This window comes from Podarcis liolepis, assembly GCF_965112155.1.
Source record: "Podarcis liolepis genome assembly, chromosome: 1".
In the NCBI taxonomy this organism is placed as follows: domain Eukaryota; kingdom Metazoa; phylum Chordata; class Lepidosauria; order Squamata; family Lacertidae; genus Podarcis; species Podarcis liolepis.
The window spans coordinates 120,792,656-120,807,953 of record NC_139554.1 but is presented as its reverse complement, the minus strand read 5'-3'; the positions used below and the strand labels follow the sequence as shown (position 1 = coordinate 120,807,953).

Sequence of the window (15,298 nt, the reverse complement as noted above, 5' to 3'; positions counted from 1 at the left end):
CATTATTATGCCACAAACTGATGAGCATCTAGTTTAACTTGTCAGGCTTATTTGTTCTAAGTATACAGGATTTCAAAGAACACTACCTTAATGCTCTCATTGATTCTGGTAACAAGCCAGGAAAACAGTCTACTGTAAAGATTCTTTGCCAGTGCATCCCGTGCATAGTATGCCTAATTAAAGAAGAAGAAAAGACACACAAATATTAGAAACATTTGGGGTTGGCCCAGGACTTTTTCTGGCTCTGACACAACATAAGGAGGAGCAAATCCACACACACAAGTATTGCCTGTCAAATTATGAATATAAACAAACAGGCGTGCTTTGCAGAAGTCATGATACGCAAGGGAATTTTCTAATAAATTGTTTTGAAGTTGTCATTAAATCGTTATTACATCAATCTCCCACTCTGCCTCTGTAAGAAAGGCGTAGGATTCTCAGGCTGTTTCCCATAAAGGTAGCGTCTAGTCCTTGATCTGCTTAGCTTTAGGAAGAGAGCTGCATCCTGTACCTTCAAGCTAAAGTCCATTTCTCATGCAGAACGTACCTTATCAGCAAAAATGAAACGTATTTTTCGCTCCAAAAGACGCACTCTTTTCCTCTTAAAAACTAAGGGGAAATGTCTGTGCATCTTACAGAGCGAATGTGTGGTCCCTGGAGCTAAATTGCCAGAGTGCGTTTCTGTGCGCTGCTCTGGTTCGCCAGAAGCGGCTTAGTCATGCTGGCCACATGACCCGGAAGCTGTACGCCGGCTCCCTCGGCCAATAAAGCGAGATGAGCACCGCAACCCCAGAGTCGGTCATGACTGGACCTAATGCTCAGGGGTCCCTTTACCTTTTTTAGAGGAGACAAAGTTTAGTGTACAATAAAAGAATGTAATCTGAGAACCAGAACGGGAGGACCAGAGGTCATGTTGAATCCAACTACAAATTGCTACATACATCAAGCACCAACTATGGAATGAATGTTTGTTTATTTTTGTTTTTATTTTCTGTTGATCACTTATGTTACACAGTTTTTAAAACCAATAAAGCATAAAAAAGACATATGCAAAGTTTATCTTGACCATGTGGTCGTGTGACTCCCATGTACTCTTTTCAGGTCACATTTTATTCATTGTGACAAAGGAAAATTCCCCTATGTTTTCTACCAGAAAGAAAAAAAACATATTCACAGTAGTAATTCAATATTACCTGAGACACATTTAAGGTTGTAGAGACTTTCTCCTGCTTGGCTTCAACGGTGCGGAAACTGAAGGCTCTCTCCAGCACTGACTGATCAATGCCTGTCAACTCACATATTTCTTTCAGCTCTATGGAAGCAAATAATCTCAATTAAAAATCATTCCTACCTACCTAGGCAGCAAGTACATTCAGAAGTCATGGGGGGGGGGTTAAACCAGTTATCAAAGTGCAGGTAGATTTGATTGGATCAGAATATATTATTTGAATTACCATTTTTATCCTTGATTTTACTTTCATCCAAACCATTCACTCGAGATTCAGGTTTGAATTCGATGTTTCCCAGTTTTAAGACAGCCGCGACAACTTCAAAAACTGACTGCGTTTCATGGTCCATAAACCCCACGATCTGCATGGCATTCTAGAATAGGGAAATCAAGTTTTATTCGTCGCATAGATTTATCCTGCCTGTCCTTTCTCCAAAGAGCACAAGCTGGCATACGGTGGCAGGGCTGTCTTAAGCATATGCGGTGCCGGGGTGCAAAGATCTGCCTGGCGTCATCCCCCCAAGGTTGCCCAGTCCCAGGCACGCAGGAGGGCAGAGCCATCCAGCCACCTCAGCGTCTCACGGGCTCGGTTGCCCCTGAACTTGCGGCGCAGAGAGAAGCAGAAGAGTCCACCGCGGCACTCCAACCGACGGGCGGGCTCTTCCCCAGACTCAGCTCCTGGGACCCGGACTCTCAGCTTGGTGCCCCTGAGAGCCTGGCGCCCGGGTGCCCCACACCCCTAGCACCCATGCGTAAGACGGCCCTGCACAGCGGTCCTCTTCCCCACCCACCTCCCCATTTCATTTTATCCTCACAACCAACTATTACAGTGGTACCTCGAGTTAAGTACTTAATTCATTCCGGAGGTCCGTTCTTAACCTGAAACTGTTCTTAACCTGAAGCACCACTTTAGCTAATGGGGCCTCCTGCTGCTGCTGCCGCTGCGCCGCCGGAGCACAATTTCTGTTCTCATCCTGAAGCAAAGTTCTTAACCTGAAGCACTATTTCTGGGTTAGCAGAGTCTGTAACCTGAAGCGTCTGTAACCTGAAGCGTATGTAACCCGAGGTACCACTGTATTAGTTTATTTAAAATATGCTTAAATGCCCTTCAGCCTTACAGATACCAAAGCAGCATTAAACTGTGTCTTTCTGCCACTTCCAAATGCACTGAACTGGCAGGGCACAGAAACAAAGCACAACACTCATTTGGAAGTCACAATAAGCCATTGCTTATCCTGAGAGGAACGGCCTCATGTCACACCAGAGAAGGGGAGGGAGCAGAATGAGTTCAGAAACTTTCCCTTTTAACTAACCATAGCTTGCTGTGTCATCTGAACTCAGCAAACTGTGGTTAATCTTAACTATGCCTAGTGTAAAAAAAAGTCAACTTCGAACCCTGGTTTATGAAGCCGGCTTATTTAAGCTAATAAAAGTTAAGTAAACCATAGTTTCATGTCTCGTTGATGTGGAATCCAAATGTAGCCTTTATTGTAACAAGTTTTGTAAAAAAAAAAAAAAGTAACACTCATATATTATTATTAAATACAAATTTTATTATTATTTGTAATAAATAATTTTATTTATTATTGTTATATACAAATTTATAAACCACTTCACAGCCTCAGGCCACAGAAGCTTGCTTATGGTAGCAGAAGTAACTTTTAATATCCCAAATATTATTAAACTCTTTTAATGGATCACACCATCAGATTTCATGTTTTTATGCTGCTGATCTTCTTGGCTGACTCAACAATTTAGCGAAATTATAAAATGAAGTCAAGTTTGAACTAATACGGAATTTGCACCAATTCTTACCCGAACCGTTCTGAAATTTGCAGCATCATCTACTCCATTCACTTTTGCAGAGTCCAGGCTAAGGTAGTTGTACCGACTGAAGTCCCTCTCCAGCTTAAGTTTTTCTACGAAATGAAAACAGGCCTTGTTAACAGCTAAATTCCCTGACCCACTATTGCTCTTAATAGCAGTGAGAATTGAAGCCGCTTAACATGTATGTGCACTGAAAGGCACACAAACCACGGAAATCAATTATGGAGACTTCGATTAACTTACGCAACTTCATGTGCAATTCTATTAGACATTTAAAATACCACCAGAGTTGTACTCACTGAGCAAATCTTCCGATCCTCCAGACAGTATCTGATAAAAAATGTGGAAATTCCTTTCACCTCTTGGTTGTTTAACAACACGAGACTTTTCCAACAGATCTAAAAAAACAAGATGCCACAGAAATTATTTTTCCACTCCTCTAGTCTGCCTCCCTTTTTGCCACTATCACACCTGTATCAGAGAACTGTACGAACCTATTTCCGTTATTTATTTTTTATGTAAGAGAAGTGTGGCACACTGTGGGGTTGAGTTAGATCTGCGGTCTTATACATATCAATGAGCATTTTAGGTTGTTTTTATTCTGATTTTTCTGCGTTGTGTTAATGTTTGTCTCTGTAACTTGCTTCGAGTTCACTTTTCTGGGGGGGAAATGGCTAACAAGTAAACAGACACTTACCGTATTTCTCCATGTATAAGACGTCCCCATGTATAACACACCCCCTATCTTTGAGGACTCCAAATTAAGAAAATGGGGGGAGGATTGCCCATAGTTGTTGAGCTTTTTTTAGGGGGAATTGCTGAAAATCGCTCACCCGACTGACATACGCTGCCACTCGCACACATTGCAAAAGCCACCTATCGTCTGTCCCCTCGCCAGCAGAAGCCACCAATCGCCCGCCCAATTGCCACAGTGACAGCCAATCAACACCAGCCCTTGCCACAGCCACCAATAACACGCCCAATAGCCACCGACAATCTCTGGCTCGTGACAGCAACCAATCCTACGTCCCGTCCCCCCCCCTCCCATGCACTATCTGCATATAATAATAATTTATTATTTATACCCCGCCCTTCTGGCTGAGTTTCCCCAGCCACTCTGGGCGGCTTCCAATCGAGTGTTAAAAACAATACAGCATTAAATAGTATAAGACTACTCCCAATTTTTACATTATTTTTTAATAACAAAGCCTTGTCTTATACACGGAAAAGTACGGTATGTTGGGACACTCTGAAACTATCACTGCAGAGCACGCCCTACCTGCTGCCATCTCTTAAATATGAAATACAATAAAGTGTGGCCGGATAATCTAGCAAAACATACACATTTTCCATCCATATTCAAACAAACGGGTGAAATGGCTCTCCGAGGCATACCTCTGGCCTTCTTCCATTACACAAATTAATCTGCTAACGTACAGTTTGAATACAGCCTGCGTCAAACCAAGGACTTAAGCTAGATTACTTTGGAAACTCTTCAAGCTTATGTCTGGGTAGAATGAATAGGGGCAATAAAAGCCCCACTCTTGCAATGACACCCAGTCATACGTAAACATATCTATCGTTTACTCCTTCACCTTGTCTCTCAAATGCAGATCTGCTATAAGCCTCAAAGGGTGTATTTGCATGCCAAATGCAACTTATCCCCATCGGGCTACTGCTGTGTTTTACGCTACATTAACATTCAGAACAAGAAGCCATACAATAAGGCCTATTAATATTTCAGCACATTACCAGCGGCGTTTTGTCTTCATGTCACCTGCTGCTATTAGAAAAGTAAATATACAGGGGCCTTTCCACAAAGGATGCTCAGAATGAAAGCACTGTTGTTCTGCCTCACAGAACAGGGTAGAACGTTTAGAAAAGCAGTTTATGCTTCAATAAAGAAATCTGTATAAATGAATGTATCTCTGGAGCTTGAAGCAATGGTATCGTTCTCCCCCTTTAAACCCAAGAATGTGCTAATGAAGTCAAGCACTAATATTTGGAGAATGCAATTTGTTATTGAAGAGTATGTTGTTGTTGTTTAGTCGTTTAGTCGTGTCTGACGCTTCGTGACCCCATGGACCAGAGCACGCCAGGCACTCCTGTCCTCCACTGCCTCCCGCAGTTTGGTCAAACTCATGCTGGTAGCTTCGAGAACACTGTCCAACCATCTCGTCCTCTGTCGTCCCCTTCTCCTTGTGCCCTCCATCTTTCCCAACATCAGGGTCTTTTCCAGGGAATCTTCTCTTCTCATGAGGTGGCCAAAGTATTTGAGTCTCAGCTTCAGGATCTGTCCTTCCAATGAACACTCAGGGCTGATTTCCTTAAGAATGGAGAGGTTTGATCTTCTTGCAGTCCATGGGACTCTCAAGAGTCTCCTCCAGCACCAGAATTCAAAAGCATCAATTCTTCGGCGATCAACCTTCTTTATGGTCCAGCTCTCACTTCCATACATCACTAGTGGGAAAACCATAGCCACCACTGGGGGAAAAACCACAACTGGGAAACCCATTGAAGAGTATAGTGTGCAACATTTACGTGATCTTTGGTTTGATATGGAAAACTGTGATCCTAATCCTTTGCTGCCTTGCGGGATATCATTGGGAGAAGAAAAAGCTAAGGAGTATACCCAGAGTGGAGGTCCTAAGATGGTTGGATGGTGCCCTGTACGCCTCCTTGCGGAAACTCCTGCAGCCAAGCTGGTGCCAAACGTATTGCTCTGCTTTCCTTTGGAGCACATCAGTGAGGCTGGGAGGAGGGTCCTGTCGTCTGGGCAGCCCAGGACCTCCATACACACTCGTGTCCTGAAGAGGTCATGCGGGAGGCAGCCATTGTAAGTTACCAGTCTCTGCAACTACAGAAGGTGTGGTGATTCACCACTGGTTTGACCTCACCACTGGAGATTCACTATCATTGTCTCTTGAGACAGACAGATGCCAACAATAGGTTTGAGATGACCATGATAGTTGAAGCAACAACAATGAACTATGTGATCTTTGGAATCAATACAACCATAATTAACAAGAATGCATGATTTACACACCCAGTAAAGTCAAGTGATCTTTCAAAGGGCTGCCATATTCTCAAAAGTGAAAATCTGGACAGAGCTGTTGAGCTTCTTTCTTTCTTTCTTTCTTTCTTTCTTTCTTCCTTCCTTCCTTCCTTCCTTCCTTCCTTCCTTCCTTCCTCCCTCCCTCCCTCCCTCCCTCCCTCCCTCCCTTTCCCCCCTTTTCCCTTTCTTTCTTTCTGAGCTTTTTTCCCCTCCCAAAAACAAAATTGGTTTTGGGCCTTTTCTTTGATTTTTTTAAGATTAAAAAAACTAACCCAACTTGCCATACGCCTGGGTTTCACCGGACATTCTGCTGATTTGTCAAAAATCTGCCCAGACGCCATTTTTCATGGCAATTCCCGGATGTTGCCAGGAAAACCCAAACATTTAGCAGCCCCTTCTTTCAACAAGGCAAGTTTTAAGAACTGGACAAATTCGTATTTCAAACCAGGTAGTCATGAACTAAAGCAACAAACCCCACATGCCCATTCTCTACACAGGAGTACCTGTTTGCTTGCTGAGTCCAGAGACTGAAGATATCCATTGAGCAATAGCTGTGCCTGCTATCCAAAAGGAGCACACAAGTGTTGGGTCAACGTCTTAGTTAAGCCTCTTCATGTATCATAGCACTCTGTTGTGGTTTAATAGCTTATAACCTGTAGACCCAAAGTTGGGATGTTGCACTGACTTCATTCATGAAACTTTAAAAACCTCCATTCATGATTATGTGTCAAGTCCTGTGTCTGGGAAGGAGAGCCAGGATAGTACCTGAGCCGAGAAGTCTGTGCTCTCGCTCTCTCTCAACAGTGTACCAAATACACTGTACATTTTGGCTCGGATCATCTACCAAAGTAGGCTCCTTTTACATATAGCCACATACTTTTTTTTTACATATAATCACATACTTTGTCATGTGACAAAGTTCCCCTTTAATCACACACATGCAACAAATCGTCACTTGATGTGGCTGCAGTGTAACAGAGAAAACCAACAACACATGGATCGGGTCACTTGAAGGTGTCTTGCCCATCAAATGATCACATCACTAGAAGCCGGGGAGGGAATGTGGAGAATTCATGGGGTTGTCTTCATCCAAGTACAGTGGTGCCTCGCAAGACAAAATTAATCCGTTCCGCGTGGTTTTTTCGTCTTGCGAAGCACGGCTATTAGCGGCTTAGCGGCTATTAGCGGCTATTAACAGCTTAGCAGCTTTATGAAAAAGGAAACAAACTCGCAAGAGCCCATAGGGAAATTCGTTTTGCGGAACGACTCAAAAAACGGAACTCTTTCGTCTTGCGCATTTTTCGTCTTGTGAGGCATTCATCTTGCGAGGTACCACTGTAGTTATGGTACTCACACATATACTGTAGACAAACACCATTGCACAATGGGTAACCGGGACCTACAGAGTATTATGTATGCTCGAAGCGTACCAAGGACAAAGAACCCAAGAACTGGGTTTTATTTCAGTTTACTCTTGTGCTTTAAGATTTAGATGTCTGCTGGTCCCCTTTGCACTCCAATTCTGTACATATTTGTGTATGGTTAACTTCAATAGGTATTAGAACAACTCGGAACACATATCCACATGCCCTGACATGCCTGAAAGATTATACTGCAAAACACTGGGCAGGAATGATAAGACCTGTTGGTGCTCTTTATAATACTGCAATTTCACCAAAAGTATCTGGAAATGGACACAGCTGATGGAAGGGCAACGAGCTAAATGCAGCAGTGATTGGACTCCATAAGCCTATGTTTCTGTTTTCATTTTTCCACTTTGATCTAGGTGCTAATAATAATAATTATACCACACCAATCTGGGTAGTATGCAACAAAGTTTTACTAAGAGTAAATCCAGGAAAATGAATGTACCTAACTTAGTTTGTTCATTTCAATGGGTCTACTCAAAGTAAAGCTTAGTTGACAACAACCCATAGCCTTTATAGGTAAAGGTAAAGGGACCCCTGGCCGTTAAGTCCAGTCGCAGATGATTCTGGGGTTGCGGTACTCATCTCGCTTTACTGGCCAAGGGAGCCGGCGTTTGTCCGCAGACAGCTTCCGGATCATGCGGCCAACATGACTAAGCCGCTTCTGGCGAACCAGAGCAGCGCACGGAAATACTGTTTACCTTCCTGCCATAACAGTACCTATTTATCTACTTGCACTAGTGTGCTTTCGAACTGCTAGGTTGGTAGGAGCAGGGACTGAACAAGGGAGCTCGCCCCGTTGCAGGGATTCTGTTCAGCAAGCCCAAGGCTCTGTGGTTTAGCCCACAGTGCCACCCGCATCCCCGCAGCGCCCCCACAGCCTTTATACCGTACAGTAAAGTGCCAACTTCATATCTGTCATTTTGGGTCACATTCCATTTAGGAGAGGCTAAATGCCATGGCTCTTTCTGCTTTACCCCATGCTAGAAAACAAAAGTGCAAGGGTAAAAAATTATAATCAGAAATATTCTCCTTCACATATGCAATCCATGCTAGAGACCACAGCAAGAGAAGACATCTGCATACAGGGGTGACTGTTGCAAAGTAGACATCTGTAAAAAGATGCAACAGACATAGGCAAGCTGTTCTGCATCTAGGAATTTATTAGCTTTTCAGCCGCTCAATATACTGTTCGCCATAAGTATTTTCTCTCCCTTTTCAGAATGACTACACACTAAAGGAATTCCGCGGTATCTCCTTGCTTTTGTCAAACACTTACGGACCTCATGTGCAAATCGTCCTAAAACTAGCGTAAGTGTACTTGTTTGAAGGGAGAGTTCAGCTGAAAACACTGCACATAAGGCCTGGCTGCAATTACTTACATGCCCCTAGAGAGATTTATATAAACAGTTTCCTGAAAACGTTCAGCTGATTCTGTTAGAAGTACCAGTCTCTCTCGGATTGTCTTTGGGAGGGAAGTTAAAGCAATTAACAATTTCCATAGAGGAACATTCACGGCACTTGTCCTTACAGGATTATTTTTTTCCAGAGAGTAGTTATAAGCAGGAAGCCAGATATTTACTATAACAGGCGACTACCATTCCCAGTCTTATTTGAAACAGAGCTTAGGTTATGCCAGTTTTGTAGATCCCAAGCATGCAGCACAGCCTATAGATCCCTTAAAAAAGTTCGTAAGGAATCTTCAAAACACTCATTACAGTGGTACCTCAGGTTAAGAACTCAATTCGTTCTGGAGGTCCGTTCTTAACCTGAAACTGTTCTTAACCTCAAGCACCACTTTAGCTAATGGGACCTCCCACTGCCGCCGCCACGCAATTTCTGTTCTCATCCTGAAGCAAAGTTCTGAACCTGAGGTACTATTTCTGGGTTAGCGGAGTCTGTAACCTGAAGCATCTGTAAAGGCGCACAGCAATACAGTGGTACCTCGGGTTAAGTACTTAATTCGTTCCAGAGGTATGTTCTTAACCTGAAATTGTTTTTAACCTGAAGCACCACTTTAGCTAATGGGGCCTCCTGCTGCCGCCGTGCTGCCAGAGCACGATTTCTGTTCTCATCCTGAAGCAAAGTTCTTAACCCAAGGTATTATTTCTGGGTTAGCGGAGTCTGTAACCTGAAGTGTATGTAACCTGAAGCATATGTAACCCGAGGTACCACTGTATAGGAAATAAAGTGTGTTTGCACACTGGCAGGCTAGCACACCAAGCTCCCCATTTGCCATTCACCAATTACCTGCCGGACTTATCACAAAATACATCCTGCAGGGCTCAGGTAAATGCAAGCAGGTAGGTGGTGAAAAGAATGTGCATGCTGGCAAATTTTGTATATTTATCTGCTAGGCTGCTAAGTGCTGGGCGTGGGATGTGTGGGGAGGGAGGATCGCAACAGAGTTAACTTCTCCTTTCATTTGTGTTACAAATTGAATTCACATTTGGGAAAGGAATGACTATATAACACAAGCAAGAAATAAATGTCAGTAGTATAATATATTCTAAATGGTCCAGGAACAGTTATTTTTAGTCACTTCCTCTTCTTCCATTGCACAGTAGGGACCATCCTGGCTAACCAGTCTTTCCCTCCCTTTTCTTTCCTTTTTTTGTGTGGCAAGCAACAGAGTTGAAAGCTAAATATAAACTTGCAGCCTGACAAGCCACACACTTCCTTCCAAGACATGTGTGTCATCCCAAAGTGCTACTGAGGGGAAAGGGGTGGGGGTGGGGTTTTGGACAGAGGAAATCTGCCCAGACAAGGATTACCGCCTCTTCACCAGAGCAGTAGCAAATTCAGAACTGGATGGGAGCAGGAAAAAACAGAGCATTGTTAGCAGTTTAGTTAACCCTTTAGAATGGTGCATACAAAGCTACTGAAACAAGCAGTTAGTTGTTTAAAAGGTAAAGGGACCCCTGACCATTAGGTCCAGTTGTGGCCGACTCTGGGGTTGCGGTGCTCATCTCACTTTATTGGCCAAGCTTCCAGGTCATGTGGCCAGCATGGCGAACCAGAGCAGCGCACGGAAACGCCGTTTACCTTCCCGCCGGAGCGGTACCTATTTATCTACTTGCACTTTGACATGCTTTCGAACTGCTAGGTTGGCAGAAGCAGGGACTGAACAACGGGAGCTCACCCCGTCGCGGGGGTTCGAACCGCCAACCTTCTGATCGGCAAGTCCTAGGCTCTGTGGTTTAACCCACAGCACCACCCGCGTCCCTGTTAGTTCTTTAAACGTACTCAAATCTGTTGAAACTAAACTACAAAGGGACGCCAAGGATCTTCTAGTCCAGGGGTCAGCAAACTAAGTCCCGTGGGCCGGATCAGGCCCAATTGCCTTCAGGATCCGGCCTGCTGACTGTCTGTGGATTGGCATGGGGATTCTGTTCGTTCGGGCTGCGCCATTTCCCCCCCCCCCCCGCGCCATTCCATTTCCCCCCTCTCCCTCACACACACTGTGGCGGCGCCTCCTCCCTCCCTCCTCCTGGCTTCTCCCCGTCCTGCCTAGAGGAGGAAGGGGGCTGGGCTAAGCTGGCTGAGCGCCATTTTAAGCAGCCCCTCTCCGGAACCAGCCCTTTCATGCCACTCATCTTCCCATCGCGCCCGCCACCCTGGTGCTCCTGCGGGCCAGAGAGCGGAGCGGACAAGCTCCCTCTGCCTAACCACGAGAAGCAGCAGCAGCGGTGGTGGTGGTGGCGGCGGCAGCCCCAGGGAAGGTAAGGGCTGGGGCTGGGGGGTGGGGAGGAGGACTACTTGCCCCCCTCGCCTCTTCTTCCAGCTCCACCCCCCGGTGCCGCTTCTCTGGCCCACCCCAAGGACTGAGGGACAGTGGTCCAGCCCGCAGCTAAAAAAATTTGCCAACCTCTGTTCTGGTCCAATCCCCTGCAATGCAGGAATATACAACTGTCCCATATGGGGACTGAACTTACAACCTTGGTTTTATCAGCACCACGCTCTAACCAACCGAGCTATCCAGGCTGGGTTGGAAGACAGGTTAACAAAAAGAACAAGCAACTACAAAAACCCCTCCGTGGAGGTTGGAATCTAAAAGCATGGTGCAGAGAGCATTTTGTGTATGCACCGAAAACACACACACACACACACACAAACACACAGATAAGGCACTACAGAAAAAGGTTTGAAAACCTCTTCACAGATCTTTTCCTCTCAGACAAATATTATTTGGACTGTTCTAGCAGGCAAGAAGAAATGAAGCTGAGACAGACTTCTCCCATCCCAGAATAGCAAGCCGAAAAAAGAACATCTGGGGGGCACGTGGTCCGGAATGCCAACAAAATTATCCCGCCTATTTCACTGAGAAGCACATCCTGCATTAAGCAAGGGCCTGCCTACAACCCAGATGCCATGCAGGCAAGGAGGCCGAGAGGTTAAAAAGCAGTAAAACTGTGCAGCACCCATGAGGAACGGGATCATAATTCATTTCCTTTAAAAAGTTCGGTTTGGGATATTTCTCACAACACGCACCCTGGGCCAGCAAGGACAAGTGGATGGATTTGATAGGAATTTAATGGTGAAACACTCAGTTACACTGAAGTCTCACTGGATAGGCTCAGTCGGTGGAACATGAGTCTCTTAATCTCAGGGTTGTGGGTTCGAGTCTCACGTCGGGCAAAAGATTCATGCCTTGCGGGGGATTGGACTAGATTGTATGATCAACTCCTAATGTTCAAGTGATAGACAACACAGTTCCTTGCTAACTAGCTAAGTATTTTCACTGCCACCCTGTCTCTCCTTTAAACGCTCCTCTGTTTCTGCCTCTTTGAACTTGCCGTTCTTCCCTAAACGTCAGCTCTTGCTGATCTATATCCTGCTTTCATCATCCTCCTTCTGCCTCTGCCAGCCTCATGGGTGGCACAGAACCCCACAAATCACTGGCCCTTTCCCCAGAATCTTTCTCCTCTCTTTCCCCCTCTTCTGCCTGCAAATTCTTCTTCTCCTCGGGCTCCTGCCAGCTCCTGACACAACGCAGGTCACTTAGTGGGTTAAGAGTGCTTCTACCATCTGTTCCTTTTGGAAGAGCCAAAGGATAGGAAATTGTTATGTACTGAAGTTCTCACCCTGGGCCAGCAGGGGGATACTGTAGATAGTTTTCACTCAGGTCCACATATGCAAATAAGGGATTGAAAGTGATGTTCAGTGATTGGCTAGTTACAGAAAATGGTTGCTGTTGCATTCTAGTGAAGCTCTATATAAGCAGGCTGGCTGAACCTTTCAGTTCAGTTCTGTTCTGGCTGTGTCGTCTGATATGTTCACCCACAACTTAACAGAAATGATTTGAAGCCTTCAGCAAAAAAGCAGAGCAGAAGTAAGGGACACAGCCATGCTTTACAGGCCCAGAAAATTGCGTCGGAAACTCATATACGATGCGCTAACAACTTAAAACAAGAGGCCTGCATTTCCAAAAAGCGACTAGGGGAAGTACAGTAATCCAACAACAAAAAAGAAGCCAAAAATTAATATCATAATATCTAACCATGAAAACAAAATTAAAAAATTCCTTCCAGTAGCACCTTAGAGACCAACTAAGTTTGTTATCGGTATGAGCTTTTGTGTGCATGCACACTTCTTCAGATACATTAAAAAACCATTAAAACCATTAAAAAGCAGAATTCCTTCACAAAACAATATGAAACATTTCAGAGTGTACTGCTTTTGTATCTCGCATATTCACATAATTAAAAGTCCAGCATCAAGGGCCCTGGTGGATAATAACGGAGACTCCAGTTACTTGACACATTTTCTCCATTATAAAAGAAGCAAGGGTGGGGGAATTTCTTTTCTAGCCAACAGTCCTTGTTTGTATTATCGTGTTTCTGGAGGAGGAACAGATTTGGTACTTAATTATAGCCTTGCCCTGCCATTTGGGTTGCAAATATACCCATATTGATGAAAAGCTTTCCAAATAGCCATTACTGTGCGTCGTTCCATAGTTATTTCCTAGTCTATCATTATGGCGCTAAAAGGTAGGGCACAAACTCAGGGATCCTGCTCAGATGGTCAATGGCAGAGTTCTGTACCTCCCTTAGCTCTCTTCTCTCTCTCAGCTGAGAATCTGAAAAGGACAAAGTGTAACTTTGCAGTGCTGCAATGACTTGCTTATCTGGGGGGACGGGACTCCAGGATAACTTGTCTGAGGCTGCCCCAAGGCTTCTCATTGCACTAAACCAGGCATAGGCAAATTCAGTCCTCCAGATGTTTTGGGACTACAACTCCCATGATCCCTAGCTAACAGGACCAGTGGTCAGGGATGAAGGGAATTGTAGTCCCAAAACATCTGGAGGGCCAAGTTTGCCTATGCCTGCACTAAACAAATTGTAATTCGAAAACATTAACTGTGTGTATTACATTTTTATATCATGGCTCTTCCATCGTGAACTCAAAGTGGTATAGATAGGAGTTCCCATGTGGTCTCCAAGCCCTGAAAGACCCAGACCTGATAAACCACAGCATGTTTGCTGAATTGCTCTTTGATTGTGCCTTCAGGGATTTAAAACATTTCAAAGCACCCTCTCTCTCTATATATATATACATATATGGTTGTGCAATTGTCAGATTTGTTAATTGTCAGCATTCACTACAGCAAATGGAACAGTTGAAACCCATTAGCACAACGCCATCCCCTGGTGAAAGACGTGAAAATTGCTCATTCTGCAAGCGCCCTAAATCCTTGCAATCTCATCCCAACAATAAGCCATGGTTTCTATGGGCTGGAAATTACTAAATGCAAGACTTGTGCAGTTTGTCAAACCACGTTTTTGCATTACGTCTGAACAAGGATGTTGTTTTCGACTCCTGGATTGCAAACCAATGTCAAGCCTTGGTTCACAAACCTGGTTTGCAGTTACAAACCACAGAGCTTAACGAATGGTACAGATTCAAAGGAAAATTGTGGCTTAATATACCCCAGAAGTATTACACTAAAGAGAGAAGGGGAAGGAAGAACAGCAGGCATGGATACAACGCTAATCCGCAGCCAGATATTCCAAAACAGCTAATTCTAAAATAAAAACAAAATTAAAAATTAAAATCTGCTGCCTCGGCTGGGAGCAACTTTTAAATCAATTCATCTAAATGATTAGTTGACTAAATGTTGCAAACCACCCCACCCCCATTCACCCGCTCAAAGATGCTATTTTAGACTGGAGTAGATTAACAAGGGAATTGCAGTCCTTTGATTTCAAGTTTCATGCACTGAAAAGGAACCTCCAACTGACATTTTTAGATCAAAGGGTACAGTTTTAACTATTTGCCTGGAGGCTAGTGTGACAGGAGATGGAATGACAGCACTTTCTTTAAGCAAGAGCTTTTACCAGGGAGAAATGTATAGGGAGAGGAAGATTTGCTACTGAGTGAACCCTGGTGAAGTCCAACTTTTACTGGTGACTTCATGCTTTACTGAAACAACTCAGGAACACTAAGAGTTTGATTAAAAGCTGGCTCCTTCTCTGTTCCACAGAATGGAAGCTATGCGACCGGCTTTTGAAGAGCAGGCGTGCAATAGGTTAAGGAGGACTGTAATTTGATGAACAAACAAATAGCAGCGTTTGGAGGCTTAGGCTATTGTTCTTCAAGTAAGGCTGGCTAAAGCAAAAATAAAAAAGCATGCATATAACGTATCTGGCTGGGTGAATTACCATGTCATAATGTCGAGTCGAAAGAAAATTCCACGAAGGGAAGCTCAGCTTAATGAGAGAGCCGGGTGACAATGCATCAAAGAGCAGTTGTGTTCTCCAG

The 15,298-nt window shown here is 44.3% G+C and overlaps 1 protein-coding gene across 10 annotated transcripts in view; it reads right to left on the bottom strand.

The window, feature by feature from the left end:
• MYO1B (myosin IB) overlaps positions 1-15,298 on the bottom strand; it is a 142,050-nt gene that overhangs the window by 43,752 nt on the left and 83,000 nt on the right. For all 10 annotated transcript variants that reach the window (XR_014517631.1, XR_014517632.1, XM_083467662.1 and 7 more), the window contains 5 exons: positions 3,355-3,453; positions 3,044-3,147; positions 1,455-1,602; positions 1,194-1,312; positions 87-173 (listed from right to left, as the gene is read on the bottom strand). Coding sequence is in view for 8 of the 10 variants with exons in the window: in XM_083467662.1 (XP_083323788.1) it covers positions 87-173; positions 1,194-1,312; positions 1,455-1,602; positions 3,044-3,147; positions 3,355-3,453 (557 nt within the window). In the remaining 2 variants the exon portion in view is untranslated. The remainder of the gene's footprint in view (positions 1-86; positions 174-1,193; positions 1,313-1,454; positions 1,603-3,043; positions 3,148-3,354; positions 3,454-15,298) is intronic.